The following is a 16,409-nucleotide window of genomic DNA, read 5'->3' as shown; positions in this document are numbered from 1 at the left end:
AGTGTCCGACTTTGGCTCAGGTCACGATCTCATGGTTCGTGAGTTTGAGCCCTGTGTCAGGCTCTGTGCTGACAGCTTCTAGCCTGGAGCCTGCTTCCGATTCTGTGTCTCCCTCACTCTCTGCCCCTCCCCCATTCTCACCCTGTCTCTCAAAAATAAACATTAAAAATAAACCCTGACTTTCTTCTTCTTTTTTTAAATGTTTATTTTGAGAGAGTACTTGGGTGGGAGAGGGGCAGAGAGAATCCCAAGCAGGTTCTGGCTTGGGGCTTGATCCCACGAACCGGGAGATTATGACCTGAACCGAAATCAAGAGTCAGACACCCAACCGACTGATCCACACAGGTGCCCTATTTATTTATTTATTTATACATATAAATATATATAATATATATAATTTAAAAAATTTTTTTTAACATTTATTTATTTTTGAGACAGAGAGAGACAGAGCATGAACGGGGGAGGGTCAGAGAGAGAGGGAGACACAGAATCCGAAACAGGCTCCAGGCTCTGTGCTGACTCAGAGCCCGATGCGGGGCTTGAACTCACGGACTGCGAGATCATGACCTGAGCCGAAGTCGGCCGCCCAACCGACTGAGCCACCCAGGCGCCCCTATAATTTTTTTTTAATAGAGAGAGAGAGGGAGAGAGAACATGAGCAGGGGAGGGGCAGAGAGAGAGAGGGAGACACAGAATCTCAAGCAGGCTCTGAGCTGTCAGCACAGAGCCCGATGCTGGGCTCAAACTCACAGACTGTGAGATCGTGACCTGAGCCAAAGTCGGACGACGGTTAACCAACTGAGCCACCCAGGCGCCCCATATTTTTTTAAATTAAAGTGTTTTCATCAGTTGGTTCGTTGCACTTCTGGAGTTCTTAGCATGTGCCACTATGAGGAGCTGGGGGTGGAGCAGTGAACTAGATAAAGACCCTTTCCTCACGGAAGTTCAGTATGTCCTGGAGGGTAGACATTAAGACTCTGAAGCCTTTGAATTTCAACCTAATAATCTTTCTTTTGCTTTCCTACTTATACTGGTATAAAGAATAAAATTAATCTTCAGTTCAAGCAATATTGGTTAGTAATTCTTTGCCAGATGGTCCAGTAGACCAGTGTTACCTTCCCTTTGTCTATATGCATGAAACTCATTGATAACTAAAAGCTAAATGGCCTTTAAGATAAGAGAAACTCTAAGGTAATCTATAAGACACTTGCTTAGCACTTCAGGTCTCTGCTTTTAGGTTAAGAATTATTCCGTCTCAAGGATATACTTCTATGGGCTAATGAGGAAAATACTGCCTGAGTAGATAGCCTACCTGGCCAAATTGATTCCGTTATCTAAGAATTTTGTCCTAGTTGTATACTGTAGTAGACCTTGGAGTTGCATAGAATGAGTGAATTTCTAAGTACCTTATGATATTAGATATGGAGGATTTTGCCCAAGTGCATCTAAGACTGTAGAAGTGTGATCTATTTAAAACCTCTTATTTTTAGGGATATTATTTTGTATCTTAGTGGCACTGTTTAAATTCTTGAACTGTTTACTCTCTCTAGAACTATTTCCTTAACCAGATTTCTTTTAATACCATTCTTCAGTGCTGTAATAAAACTTCCTGTTCTATTTAAAACAAAATCGAGACAAAGCTTGGTGTTTATTGGGAAGAGAATTCTATCAAAATCCATTTCCTAGATAGTTGTCTAATGTTGACAGATGCCCATGTTACAGAGGCTGTCATTGCCTGTATACAGTTTAAAACACTTTGGTATATTTTAAGTTGTTTACTTTTATTATATAGCTTACATGCTAATTGTGAAAAATTCAAATGGGAAAGAAAGATGAAATATACATATGTATGTAAAATATATTAAGTATGAATAGCCCTTAATCTCATCTCTCCCAGAGATAACAATATGGTACGCAAATTTCAAACTTTTAATTATGGAAATAACCCATGAAATAAGCCATTCTGAACTTTTTTTGGTCTTATATGATGGGCCTCTTTAGAGTCACACATTCTAAATTTTTCTCTTAGAATTGTTATGAATATATGAAAGACATGAGTAGAGGCATGAATCTTGAATGACCATCGCTTCCTGCACTAGTTTATTGGTTTAATAGGAAATAGTAGAGAAGGTTGTGTTCCTCCTTCCCACCCTGTCCCTGTAGGGGTGAGGAGCAAATGGGAGAGGAAAGAAAATTGAAACTGGGGGGAGAATAAGTTTTAACACTGATTTTAAGGGAACTTTGGAGCATCCAGACAGAGATGCTCAGGAGGCGGTGGGAGCTGTGTATTGTTAACCTTAAAAATAAAACTGCCAGTTACTTTACCAACAAAAATTGTTTCTGTTTTTGTTTTTTTTTATAGCAGAGAATTGCAATCTGGGACAAGTAAGCTACATTAAAACCCTAGGCAAGTCTGGAGAACAAAGGAGGAGTAAGCTGTTTTACAGAGGAGAGAGGGAAGTTGGGAGGGCCTTTATAAACCAAAAGTCCATTGGAGTAAACTGGGAGTTCAAAGTGGAGTGGCCCTTCTTTGGCTGAGCTGTGAAGTCTCTTCCTGGCTGGGCTGTTGTGGGGGCGGGGAAAGGAGGAACATTTCCTACCTCCTGTTGGGACAGGACTTAGTAGCTCAGGCCGAATGGACCTGGAAGGTAGGTCTCTTCTTGTTGGGTCTGCAGCTGACCACCAGCAGTAGGGACTTGAGAACTCTCCCTGCTGGCCTCCCGGCTCCATTTTAAATGAGGTTTCCTTTTATTTCTTTTCACAGTATGGATAGTATGGAGCTGAGGAAGAGCCGGGGCCAAAGATTTGGACGTTTTCAGAGTATCAGTAGTGACTAAGACAGAAAGCACACAAGGTGCGTGGTTAGTCTGTCGACTAGACTGAGAAACCAAAAAGGCTGAAGATGCAACTTAGGCGAATACCGACATTGAGTGGTGAAGGGTTGGAGAGAAGAGTGAGAGGAAGCATGAAGAGTGGTAAAGAAGCGAAGTAAAGTTAGAATCCCAAAAAGGGAAGTGGCCGTAGGAGTTAGAGCTGAGAACTCAAGGGGAGGGGAGGACTGCGTATTGTTCATTGTTGTTGGCAGTTCTTTTTGGCAGAGTTGAGAGCGGTGTCACAGGAGCTGAGGGTTAGAAGGCAGGTAGTAGTTGGTGGTGAGGAAATGGCTGCCTTGGCTACCCAGAGAGGATGACTAGAGGGCATAGGGAGTCAAGGTGGGGGATTTTATTCTGCTTCTGAAGATAATAGCGACCGTTTATTAAGCACCTTCCATCTCTGTATACTGTAGTGGGTGATTTTATGTAGGTTTTCTTGCTCTAAGTTGGGTGCAACCATTTCCATTTTACCATGAGGTTAAGTAACTTACTCAGGTTTAGGATTAGCAGTGCGGCGAGATTTTAAACCTAAGTCTTTCCAACTCCTATGTGCTTTTTGTACATCACACTGGTTCAAAAGATTCAGGAAAGCAGAGCTTCTAAAAACACTAGCAGCACTGGGTTCACCTGGGATCTTTGGTAACATGCAGACTTGTGGCCCCTTGCCTTTAGATTCTTGTTCTAAAAACCCAAGAATCTGCATTTTTAGGAAGCATCCTGCGGGAGTCTGACACATATTGTCCTTGACTGAAATTTGAAAAACTGGTACAAAGGGATTGAGAAGTTTTCTATCATAGAAAGTTTGTTCTATAAGCCAGCTCCTAAGCCCATGTGCTGTTTTTTTGAGACTTACTGGTGTTACTACATTGTTTTGATTTGCCTCTTACATATTTTCACAATGGAAAATTTTGTATTTCTTTTTTATAGTTTCTGGAATGATTCATTGAAGAGCTTTTGAAAGTTAACTTTTCGGATCTCAGTTGCCATATCTGTAAAACGGGCACAAAAATACCTGGTTCAGAGGGCTATTGTGATGATTTAATGCAATAACGTGGATATGAGATAGTATAGTGCAGTGTCCTGTATGTAATAAGTGCTAATCAAGTGTTAATTGGTCCAAGTTGGGTCTTGCTAATTTTTATGCTCTATTTTATCTCTTTGAATTCTGATGCCTTGGTTTAAACTAATAAGGATATATTTCCTAGTTAGTCTTATGGTATTAAAGAAAAACATAACTTGATGTTTTTCTGTCTGCATACTGTCAGACACCTTGGAATCCCTAAGAGTGCTCATCATTGTGCTAGGTAGGCACTGTGGAAGATAAAGAGCAATAGTCAACATTTATAAGGTGTGTACTTGGTATCAGGAACTGTGTTGGTAGCTTTCCATGTTATTACCTCATTTATGCTCACAATAAGTCTATGAAATAGGTACTATCCCATTTTATGGATGAGGAAATTGAGATTCAAGAACTTGTCCAAGACCACCCAACTAGTAAGTGATTGAGCTAGGACCAGAACACATGCTCTTTTAAAGGAGTGTCCTTCAAACATTTGCCCAATTTTCTCTTAAAATTTTTGAAAAATTACCATATTCCTTGTGCATTTTAAAACTGACCTAACAGTTTGAGTCCCCTGGGTGGCTTATCGGTTAATTGTCTGACATTGGCTCAGGTCACGATCCCATGGCTCGAGAGTTCAAGCCCCGCGTCGGGCTCTGTGCTGACAGCTTTGAGCCTGGAGCCTGCTTTCGATTCTGTGTCTCCCTCTCTCTCCTCTCCTCCCCTGCTTGCACTCTGTCCCTCTCTAAAATAAATAAACATTAAAAAAAATTAAAATTGACTTAACGGTTATGCGTCTGACTTTTGATTTTTGGCTTAGGTCATGATCTCATGGTCCTGAGGTCGAACCCCATGTTGGGCTCTGTTTTGACAGCACGGATTCTCTCTCTCCACTCCGTGTGTGTGTGTGTGTGTGTGTGTGTGTGTGTGTGTGTGTGCGCGCGCGCACGTGCGCGCGCACTCTCAAAATAAATATTAAAGTAAAATTGACTTAAAAGGTTTTCATTATAAATTTTGATTAAAAAAAAAAGCAATTCACCCAAGGACATTTGAAAATCTAATTGGCTTTTTTAATCAATACGTGAATCAGTCAGCACCACACCTAGCTTGTATGGGGAGCTCCAAAGTTGTGCAAAAGGTAAGGTTTTTATAGGAAGGAGGGAGGAGGTTGGGGCAAGAAGTTATTAGCAAAAGAAAAGATTGTTTCAGGCCAGAACTTCTTTCCTTAGGGGAGAAGAAGGGAGAGTCTTAGGTGGATTACCTCATCTTCCTCTAGGGGAGAGGATTACCTCCTTGGTGCCAACCAGAAAATCCAGATTGATTGGCTTAAAATTTCACTCTTGGAGAGGTGGAAACTGCAATTAAGTCTTGATTTGCTGTCCTGGTGGGCGAGTGACGCCACCTTGGCCTTTCGTCTTCTTAACAGCTTAAATAGTTGTAGAGAGTAATCCTGTGTTGTAAATATTGATATAAAAAATATATTTTTTCACCCAGTAGGATCTAAATATCTACCATTATGCATTTGAAAATGCTTGAACAAGCTCTTCATTAATAGTTGGAAATTTAACATTGTATTTTTTTCCCATTGAACTCTTATGTTCATCTTCTGCAAAATTTTATCATAACATGTATTTTATGCTTAAGTCTTTTATTGATCATGCTGTAATTTCTCTACAATAAAAACATGTAACTAAACTGAAAGAGATCATATTTTAAAACTTGCTATCAAGCTTTCTTTTGCATTAAGTAAATACTTCCTTATTCCTGTTTTTTAAATATTTATTTTTGAGAGGGAGAGAGAGACAGACCGTGCGAGGAGGAGGGCCAGAGAGAGAGAGAGAGACGCAGAATCTGAAGCAGGCTCCTGGCTCTGAGCTGGAGCTCTGAGCTGTCAGCACAGAGCCCAGTGTGGGGCTCGAACTCACGAACTCACGAATCAGAACGATATGACCTGAGCTGAAGTCAGATGCCTAACCGACTGAGCCATCTAGGTGCCCCTCCTTATTCCTTTTAAATTTAATTTAATTCCTTTTAATTCCCATTTTAATTCCTTTAATTTCTTCACTTTCTGTTTTTTGAGTTTTATAGTGGTCTTCTTAGTAGTTCTCTAGGCCTTACCATATTAATCTTATCAGTATTTCCTTCAGGTAATCGTTAGGCTTTAAGTGTTAAGATTTTTCCTCTGGATTGTGTTGTTATAAGTGTGCAGTTGATCAAAACGATATGAATATGTTTGAAAAATTAAACTTAAAAATTTCTCTTGGAAATACCTTTCTTAATGATGTGGCTAGGTGGTTTTCCCCCTCTTCCCTGATTAGCTTATGTATCTATAGATGAATATACTTAACTAGAATTTGATAGGGCTCATTATAAATTTCCTTCCAAGTTTTTGAAATAGTTATAAGCTTGACAAATGCTGATGTCATAAAGAAATAGGTGAGACTTGAAGGGATTTTGCAGTAGCAACATCGCTTAGTTCTTTGAGTGCCATACCAAAAATATGTATAAGATAGGGAAACAATAGCAAACTTAATGCTGGTCCTGCCTGGAGATTTTTATACCCTGGGCGGTGCACCAAGGAGGAATCGGGAAGGGAAAAGGTAGGCCTTTCTGGCTAAGTCGGGGCAGGGAGATTGTACAAGGGAGTACAGGAGAGGCGATCCAACATGGTGCCACCGTTAAGTACTCTTCTCAGGAAGATCGATCAGCTTGAGCACAGAATATATTTGGGATGTGAGCACCTGGATGTGTTTCCCTTAAAACAATCCATGCCCACGTACTCTTAGAAAGCCTGTAAGGTCACACAAACACCAGCATGAAGAAAGCCTTTTGAAGTGGTAACCTCCAGTGACAAAACACGAGCCAGTCCAAATCTCAACATTCAGTGTTAGGCTGGTAGCAAAGAATTATGACACTGCGGTTACCATGGCACGCAGGAAGTGCCACACGTATAAACTGGCATTTAGTGAACGTGTGTTATCTTAATTTAATGTAAAAAGTACATTATCGAGAAATACGTTTAATTATTGTTACCTATATTTACATCCATCCTGTCTTCCTTCTGTTGTAATCTGGTTTGCCTTACCACGCTATTGAAATTGCTCTCACTGGGATCACCGGTGGCCTAAATATCACAGAATCCGGTGGACGTTTAAAAGTGTTTGGCCTCTTGTTACCTTTTGTTGCCCAGGACCCCTCTTTTTATAGTGGTCTTTCCGTGATTTTCTGGGAACGTAAGACTTGATTTTCCTTCTACTTCTGTTTGCTTTTTTCTAGTTTGCAGGTGCGTCTTTCATAAACCAATTCTTAGTTCTTAAATGTTGGGGTGCTTATCAGGATTCTGTCGTAGGCCTCTTGTCATTTAACTCTACCTAAGTTTCCAAAGGCTGTCTCTCATCACCCTAGGGCTTCAGCCCAGATGGCTCCCCTGATAATCGAGACCAGAATAGCCAGCGGCCTCTGACGTCTCCACCCAGATGTCTGCTCTTGGGAACTGAACTTCTCCGCTTCCTCTAACCTGCTTCTCCAGGTTTTTTCAATGTAAATAGCACTGTCTAACCAGTTGCCCGGGTCAACACCCCGGGAGTCATCCTTCGGTCCTTTTTTTTTTTTATTTCTCATGATGCCAATTCTACTTCCTAATAAACTACAAAAATCTGTCCACTTCTAACCACCCTCAGTGTCACTGTCCTCGCCAAACCAATTTCCCTGGCTTCTCTTACTCATAACAACCTTTCTGCCTGAATTTTGCTTTCCTCCAATACATGCTCGGTGTGGTGGCAGAAGTGGTTCGCTGAAAGTTCCAATCTCATCGTGGTCCCCTGCTTAAAATCTTTCAATGGCTTCACTCTGCTCTTGAGATAAATGTCAGACTCCTGAACATGAATTACAAGGCTGTTTGGACTCCCTCTCCCTTATCTATGTAGCTTTATCTTTGGCTCCTCACCCTAGCACACTGCATTAGAGTCTAGAGTAACCTTTCCTTTTCAAAAAGTCTTGCGTCTCTGACCTCTGCTTTCTCTGAATCCTGTCACACGCCGTAGTCTGTGTGGACCACTTTGGTTAACTCCTCAGCCTTCTCTGGTCTCACTTTGCAATAGTACTGCCTCTGGTGCCAGGTTGGGTTCTATTATATGCTCAAATACTACAGTGTATTTCGTCTTTCGTGTAGCTCATCACATCTTAATTATGTGTGTCTTCCATGGTAAGCTATTTAGTAAATTTCGTGAGGATGGGGAGTCTTTATCTTGGACTCTGCTTTCTTTTTCTTTTCATTTTTTTAAAAATAGTTTTTAAATTTTATTTTTGAGCGAGTGAGCACGAGCAGGGGAGGGGTAGAGAGAGAGGGAGACACAGAATCTGAAGCAGACTCCAGGCTCTGATCTGTCAGCACATAGCCTGATGTGGGGATCGAACTCATGAGCCGTGAGATCATAACCTCAGCCGCAGTTGGACGCTTAATCGACTGAACTACCCGGGTGCCCCCTCGACTCTGCTTTCGTAATCCCTAGTGTCTGACACCTATATGAGCATATTCAGCATCTTTGAGTAAGTTACCAATTTTGAATTCTTGTCCCTGTGATTTCAAAATGTACATGTTTTTTCTCTTTAGTGTCTCAATGAGATCCTGGAGTCGGCAGATGCGCCTTTAGAAGTCACTGAAGGATTCATACAGTCAATTTCTCTGTCAGTTCCATGGGGCTCCTTGCTACAGGATAATTGTGCACTGGAAGTGAAAGGGCTAGAAATGGTCTTCCGGCCTAGACCTCGCCTAGGTACGTGTGCTGTGTTTGTTTGATTTGTTTCTATTTGTATTCCTCAGAGATTGGGAAAGTAACCTAATTGTATTAAATTCAGTATTTAATTTATCACTTAGCATTGTATTTGTGAGCTTTTCAGTAGATAAAAATATTAGGACTTGGGTGTGTGTGATTTTACCTTTAGGATTACTTCTCGCCCTGTTTACCTGCAGGAACTTTGGTATAATGATGATTTGGTTTAATTATTTGTTACTGATTATCTAAAGTGACTCGTGTTTTAAAGATTCGGAGTATTGTGCCAGAAAGAAAGGAATTGCTCAAAGATCGATGGAGAAATGTTAAAAGGACACAGGATTGGGCTTTAGGGGCTCTCATTGGCCAAATCTGGGAATACTTGAGTAAACAAAGAATAATGGCAATAATGGATTATAGCACACTAAATTAAAACAAAATTTCTCTTTAAGTTTATATTGTTATAAATAAGTAATCAGTATGTAAGAGAGGCAGGAAGAAGGGAAAGCTCTTTATTGCAGTAGGATACCTAGTTCATAGAGTAGAAAAAGATGATAGACCATAACCATGTTTTTGGCCACCATGGCAAAAAAAAAACACAAACAAAAAACAAAAAACAAACAAAAAAAAGCACTTGATACAGGTGATAATCGTCAATGAATTCTAACATCGTTTGGTGAAAGTTGTTGAGGAGCTTTATATTTAGATGGTATCAGCATACCTCCCATCGATTTTACATATTATTTACAAAGAGAAAAATGTTTCTTTCACAATGAAAGAAATTGACAGTCCTCACAACAACCTAGTGATTGATCAAACTTAATCTCATTGATAGTGGATCAAACCGACATCATGTGTGTCCTGATGTGATGGCTGAGGAGGACACATCATATATGTACCGTTCCTGTTAAAAGTGCTTAATCTGAATCAGATTATAAGGAAGAAGGCAGACAAATCCAAAATAAGGAAATTCTACAGACTCACTGGTTGGTAGTCTTTCGAAGTGTCCGTATCACGAAAGACAAGAAAGGTGGAGGAATTGTTCCAGATGAAAAAGACTAAGACACTGCAATAGTTAATCGTGTGTTTTTGCTTTTGCTACGAAGGATGTTACTGAGACAGCTAGGGAAATTTGGGTGTGGCCTGTAAGGAAGATAATATTTTGCCAGGGTTATGTTTCTTGGGAGTGTTACCCTTACTGAGCTTTTGCTGGGGAGTGTTCATTGTATTCTTAGGAGTTGTATGCTCAAGTATTTAGGAGTGAGTGTTAGGATGCCTGAGGTTTACCTTCAGATAGTTCAGCAAAAGGATGAGAGTTTGTGTGTATTTGTGTGCGTGTGACACAGTCATGATGAGTCTAAGTGAAGGCTGTGTGGGTGTTCATGGTACCATTCTTTCACCTCTTTCTTAGGATTGAAAATTTTCAAAAGAAAACTTGGGGAGGGAAAAGCTTTAAAGTGGTAGTAAGTCATTATTTACAAGTACGTGTGTGTGGTATAGCTTTAATTACATGCGTGATGTTTTCCGACGTATCCAACGTGTATAGTGCTTCTTAGATACCACATACTGTTCTAAATGCTGTACAAATATTATTTTATAATAGCTCTTTGAAATAGATATTTTTTATTATCTCCATTTTACAGAACAGGGAATTGACGCAGAGGTAGATTCCAGACTTGTCCAAGGTCACGGCTAGTTAAGTGGGAAGATGGGATCTGAACCCAGGCAACCTAGTTGTGGAGTCCCCGTTCCGAACCGCCGTGTGATGTTGTATCTTAAGATTTTCTACTTCGGGGTGTGTGTGTAGCGTATGTGTATTTTCTAAACCAATAGAGTCGTGACGTGAATCATCTTAAATTCTGAATTTGAATTCTTTCAGTGGCAAGTGATGTTTACCAAGATATACCTAGCGAATTATAAGCCCAAGTGCTGTCTGGAACACCAAAGTTTAAAGTGTACTTCCTGCAATCAGTGGCACCTGTAGTTTGAAAAGTGGTAGTCTGTGCATGGAAGTCCTCCTTGATAATGGCATTTAATTAACAATAATATTTTTTTAACCATGATGACTAGATATAATAATACTTTCTCTGTGGAAAGTCAGATATTCTCCCTTACTTTAAAAATATTCCATGAGAAGGGCTTTTAACTTCCATTTTTGGAAGGCAAGAATTCTAGTGATCTCTGTCACTTTGTTTTGGATAACGTAAGAGAGAGTGGTGCAGCTCTCTGATGAGGGGAGATCTAGAAAGGATTTTTCCCAGTTCATATATCCCTCCAAGGATGCTTTTCTGTCTTGTCTACATTTCTGCTCCCCTTCCAAAGCCCCGGCCCAGTACCAGCCCTGCCAGAGTTCCTGTTACCTTCTGTCAGTGAGAAGAATTAACCTCTCGATTCAGCCGTGTTCTCTGTTGACCCTGCATAGTTGCTTACTAATTCATCTTAACTGCAACATATTTCTTCTATTGTAGGCTCTGGGAGGGCAGAATTAATATTTTTTGGATCCCTTACAGCAGGGTCGGCTAACTCTGGCCTCTAGGCCAAATTTGTTCTGTCTTATTTTTGTAAATCGGTGTAGGAACACTACCATACTCATTCATTTATTCTCTCTGCTGCTTTTGCACCAGAGTGAGAGAGTTGAGTCATCACGGTAGAGACCAAAGGACCCACAAAACCTGAAATCTGTGCCGTCTGACCCTTGCCAAAGAAGTTTGCTGACCTCTATTCTGTAGACTTTTAAACAGTACCATGCATGCATTAAATATTTGTTGAACGAATTCGCGAATTAACATTTGGCAGATGTGTATCATTTAATGAGAACACAGGTCTCTGGACATGTGTTCTGTGATCTTTTATTTTTTCTTCTCAGTTATTATAAGGTGGTGGTTGAATCTCTTGCAAGAGTGATTTCTAGAGTATTCTTTTTTTTTTTTAATTTTTTTTTTAATGTTTTTTTTAAATTTATTTTTGAGAGAGAGAGAGAGACAGAGCATGAGCAGGGGAGGGTCAGAGAGAGAGGGAGATACAGAATCCGAAGCAGGCTCCAGGCTCTGAGCCGTCAGCACAGAGCCCGACGCGGGGCTCGAACTCACAGACCGCGAGATCATGACCTGAGCCGAAGTCGGACGCTCAACCGACTGAGCCACCCAGGCGCCCCGATTTCTAGAGTATTCTATGCCGAGGGAACATCATGATGCTAAATATCTCTTGGAGGATTAAGAATTCACTTATTTCAAATGTGGCATTTTATGAAATGGCTTTGTTGGAACTATGAGAAGTTATTTAGAATTCATCTATATTTTCTGCAGCAACTGGTTCTGAGCCTATGTATTGGTCAAGTTTCATGACCAGCAGTATGCAGTTGGCAAAAGAATGTCTTAGCCAGAAATTAACGGATGAACAAGGAGAAGGATCCCAGCCTTTTGAAGGACTTGAAAAGTTTGCTGAAACCATTGAAACAGGTTTGGCATTATTGAGTATTTTCAAAAATTTTAGATTTTTGTTTTGTTTTTAGTATATTAGTATCTTTTATTTAGTAAGTCTCACATAAGGTAAATCCGTTGGAGTGATTTGTTTTTAAACAGAATTACTCTTCTCACTTCAAAACTTTAGAATTGAGGTTATTTTAAATATTGTATCTGATTTAATTTCATGTCCTTTGTGTCCTAGTTTCTCCTGTTTATTTTATTGTGCTTGTGTAAGGGATTTTAATTCAGCGGAGAGCGTTAGCTCTACCCAAGTGTCTGTTGAGATATGACATAGTAGGTGCTCAGTAAGACAAAATATTTATTACCAAACTTAAGGTTTGGGGATTTTTAAGGAAAGAAATACAACTTTTTTATTTTGTATTCCTTTCATTAGAAGTTTTTATTGAGTATACATATGGTCTCATGTTGACGGTGACCTGTTTCCTCTAGTGCTAAGAAGAGTAAAAGTCACTTTTATAGACACTGTCTTGAGAATCGAACACGTGCCAGAAAATTCCAAAACTGGAACTGCACTTGAAATTCGAATAGAAAGGTAAGACTTCTTATCTCTGAGAATAAATGACCCTATTCTTTTCTTTTATAAATGGTAAGATCTAAGTCTGTCATTAGATTTTATGATGCTTTTAGAGATTAGAGGTGATGCTGTTAATACGTTGTATGATTTCACAGTAAAGCACTGCTGTCCAAGATATGTTCTAATCCCATTATTGAAAACTTAAAATGCCAGTTGGGGTATAATTTGTATATAATACTGAATTCAAAGCAAATGGTTCTGGTTTTAGTTAGTATCAAATAAAAATCATGAATAGTTGAGCGCTGCTGAATTTAAGGCACTCCTGTTGGAGTTTTTTCATGTGAGCGATGTGTTGTTTTGGCATGTCTCATTAGTATGAGGGGCTTTTTTGCTTTCCTTTGCTTGGTCTAAGTGCTGCTTTGCATGAAAAAGCTGCTGCTGTTTTCTTTGAGGATTCTGTGAGAGTATCTTAAAGTCAATATGCGTGATAGTGATTTCCTTAAAAATATAGGAACCAGCACTTAGTTTTGTGTTTTTGCCCGCTTGGAACCTTCTAAACAGCTCTGAAACAGAGATGATTCATGTACACACTTTTGAGTGTTGATTTGAGGTTGTCACTGTTCGCGTGTGTTTTGATGTGCTACGAATGCCTGCAGAAACACACAGGAGGAAATATGTACACCGAGCACCAAAGACACTTAGTGCTCAGTATACGGCCCTGTCGTATACAGATCTGCTGGGGGGTTTGCCAGATTTTGAGCAGATACGGTTTCTGTCTTTCGCAAAACATCGTATGTATTAGTGAAACGGTTATTATTTTTTTTAATATTCATTTATTTTTGAGAGAGAGCGAGCTTGAGCAGGGGAAAGGCAGAGAGAGAGGCACAGAGAGAGAATCCCAGGCAGGCTCCACGCTGTCAGCGTAGAGCCTGACGTGGGACTCGATCTCGCCACTGTGAGTCCATGACCTGAGCCGTCAATCAGGAGTGGGACGCTTCACCCACCGAGCCACCCAGGGGTCCCGTGAAAGTTCTTGTCAACAGAATTTTGAAATTAGGTTGCATTTCCCTGAAATGGTACGTTAAAAAGCTACTGAAATCTCACGCACGTGGAACTACTTTCTGCATTTCGTTTAAACTGAACTCCTGGAGTGAACAGTCGGAAGGTTCAAGAAATGCCATTCGCGTCAGACACGTGACTTGGAGCCAAGATAGGTTTGTGAGGGAGCCCGGGGATTGTTTTCCTGGAGGCGAACTTTAGGCAGTTATTAATCCCGTCTCCCCCCCGCCAGCTTAGGACCCCCTAAAATTACCCTTCCCGTGGCTGAGGTCTCTTGGTGAAAACGTTTTCCCGTAGCAAAGCACCGTAATGCTGACCACGTTACCTTTTCTCATTTTCTCAGTTGTGCTAACACTTGAACAATCCTTTAAGTGAAAAGGCTGTGTGTGTTTCTCAGGCTTGCCAGTAGGTTTTCTCCGGAGCGTCGTGCAAATGCTCTTGTTTTGAACGTGCAGGACCGTGTACTGTGACGAAGCTGCTGACGAGTCTGCAGGAATGAACGTGCATCAGCCCACAGCGTTTGCGCACAAGTTGCTGCAGCTCTCCGGAGTGGCCCTCTTCTGGGATGAGTTTTCCGCGTCAGCAAAATCCTCCCCAGTGTGTCCAACTGCACCAGGGGTAAGAAAAACCAAACAAAAAACCAAACGCTAAATCCTAGATTTGTAAAAGGTTTAAATGGGGGCTGTTAGGTTTTGCTGGGGTATACAGATCCGTCTGATCTGGAAGTTAACACAAATATTCAGCGATGCCTACCTTTCGCGGTTTTTAAAATACTCCTATTTACGATTGATGCCTTTCCTACCTGTGAGGTGTGTAACATTGGATACTGTGTTTTGGGGGAAAGTGGTATGATGACCGCGAATACCCTTTTAGGATAAAATCCCAAACAGTGTTCACATTACCTTACATAATGAACAGTGCTGAAAACTTACAGCTTAAAAGGGTTTTATAATTAGGAACGTTTTATTAATCCTTTCTGAGAGTAGAGAGTCCTTTCATAAATCAGTCCTTCCAGAATTCATCTTTTGCATTATTTCAGATTTTCATGATTACAGAATGTCTGTTTTTTCTTATTGCTATAATTTGAATAGATACTGTGCTTTTTTTCCATAAAGTCCTTTTCCATGATTTGCCTTTATTACTACCGTTTCATGCCAGCTATAAGATACTGGTTTATTCATGGTCACGTAATAAGTTTTTCATGTCAAATATTTTACTCTTATGCTGACATTTGTATTTTGCATTTCAGTTTATTTACACTAAGGTATTTTAAAGAATTACTTTATTCTTTTTTTTAATTTTATTTTTTGTTTTTTAAAACTTACATCCAAATTAGTTAGCATCTAGTGAAACGATGATTTCAGGAGTAGATTCCTTAGTGCCCCTTGCCCATTTAGCTCATTCCCCCTCCCACAACCCCTCCAGAAACCCTCAGTTTGTTCTCCATATTTATGAGTCTCTTATGCTTTGTCCCCCTCCCTGTTTTTATATTGTCTTTGTTTCCCTTCCCTTATGTTCATCTCTTTTGTCTCTTAGAGTCTTCATATTAGTGAAGTCGTATGATTTTTGTTTTTCTCTGACTAATTTCACTTAGCATAATACCCTCCAGTTCCATCCACGTAGTTGCAAATGGCAAGATTTCATTCTTTTTGATGGCCGAGTAATACTCCATTGTGTGTGTGTGTGTGTGTGTGTGTGTGTGTGTGTGTGTGTGTGTGTGTGTATACACACACACACACACACACACGTATATATATATACATATATACATATACACATATATATACACACCACATCTTCTTTATCTATCCATCCATAGGTGGACATTTGGGCTCTTTCCAGACTTTGGCTATTGTCAATAGGGCTGCTATAAACATGGGGGTGCATGTGTCCCTTCGAAGCAGCACACCTGTATCCCTTGGATAAATGCCTAGTAGTGCAATTGCTGGTTCGTTAGGGTGGTTTTAGTTTTAGTTTTTTGAAGAACCTCCATACTGTTTTCCAGAGTGGCTGCACCGGCTTGCATTCCCAAGAATTATTTTATTCTTATTGCCTCATTGTAGGAAACTGAGCCAAAGCTGTCACCTAGCTGGAATCCCAAAATTGTCTATGAGCCACACCCACAACTAACTAGAAATTTACCAGAGATGGCACCCTCTGACCCAGTGCAGGTTGGAGGGCTGATCGGTAGGTTGGAGTTGAGTCTCACGTTGAAACAGAATGAAGTACTTCCTGGAGCTAAGGTAAGTGTTCGTTTTATTTTCTATAGTAAAACAAACCAGAGTACGAGCATTCTTTAATCTGTGCAGCGTTCTCACCGATTGGTCACTGTGGATTGTCCTGTAACTAGGGTGCCCACTGTCCTGGAGTCAGCGTTCTTACTCTCTGCTGGGGCCTCTGTCCTCCCGTCTTAAGGCTCACGTGAGGAATGCCTTTGCCCTTCTGCTGCTGCTTGGGTTTAGCACTGTCTCCTACACTCGAGCGGTTCAGAAACATTCGTTAGTTCAGAAACTAGCAATTCATTAAGGAATCTGTTATCACAAAAGTAAGTTTAGGAGAAGAGATTTGGAAAGCAAGAAGTTGACCGTAGAAGGTGCTTAATTGTATGCATGTAAAAATGCCCACCTTTGTGCGTTTTGAACAGAA

The 16,409-nt window shown here is 40.4% G+C and overlaps 1 protein-coding gene across 7 annotated transcripts in view; it reads left to right on the top strand.

Annotated features, from left to right (window-relative positions):
• ATG2B (autophagy related 2B) overlaps positions 1-16,409 on the top strand; it is an 83,303-nt gene that overhangs the window by 4,665 nt on the left and 62,229 nt on the right. For 6 of the 7 annotated variants that reach the window (XR_006204047.1, XM_042944223.1, XM_042944225.1 and 3 more), the window contains exons 2-6: positions 8,546-8,708; positions 12,011-12,163; positions 12,620-12,722; positions 14,219-14,381; positions 15,827-16,006. Coding sequence is in view for 6 of the 7 variants with exons in the window: in XM_042944223.1 (XP_042800157.1) it covers positions 8,546-8,708; positions 12,011-12,163; positions 12,620-12,722; positions 14,219-14,381; positions 15,827-16,006 (762 nt within the window). In the remaining variant the exon portion in view is untranslated. Of the gene's footprint in view, positions 1-8,545; positions 8,709-12,010; positions 12,164-12,619; positions 12,723-14,160; positions 14,382-15,826; positions 16,007-16,409 lie in introns of those variants that run through there. The other variant, XM_042944226.1, reaches the window with a different exon arrangement.

This window comes from Panthera leo, chromosome B3 (assembly GCF_018350215.1).
Source record: "Panthera leo isolate Ple1 chromosome B3, P.leo_Ple1_pat1.1, whole genome shotgun sequence".
Lineage (NCBI taxonomy): Eukaryota > Metazoa > Chordata > Mammalia > Carnivora > Felidae > Panthera > Panthera leo.
This window is presented reverse-complemented; position numbering and strand designations above follow the sequence as displayed.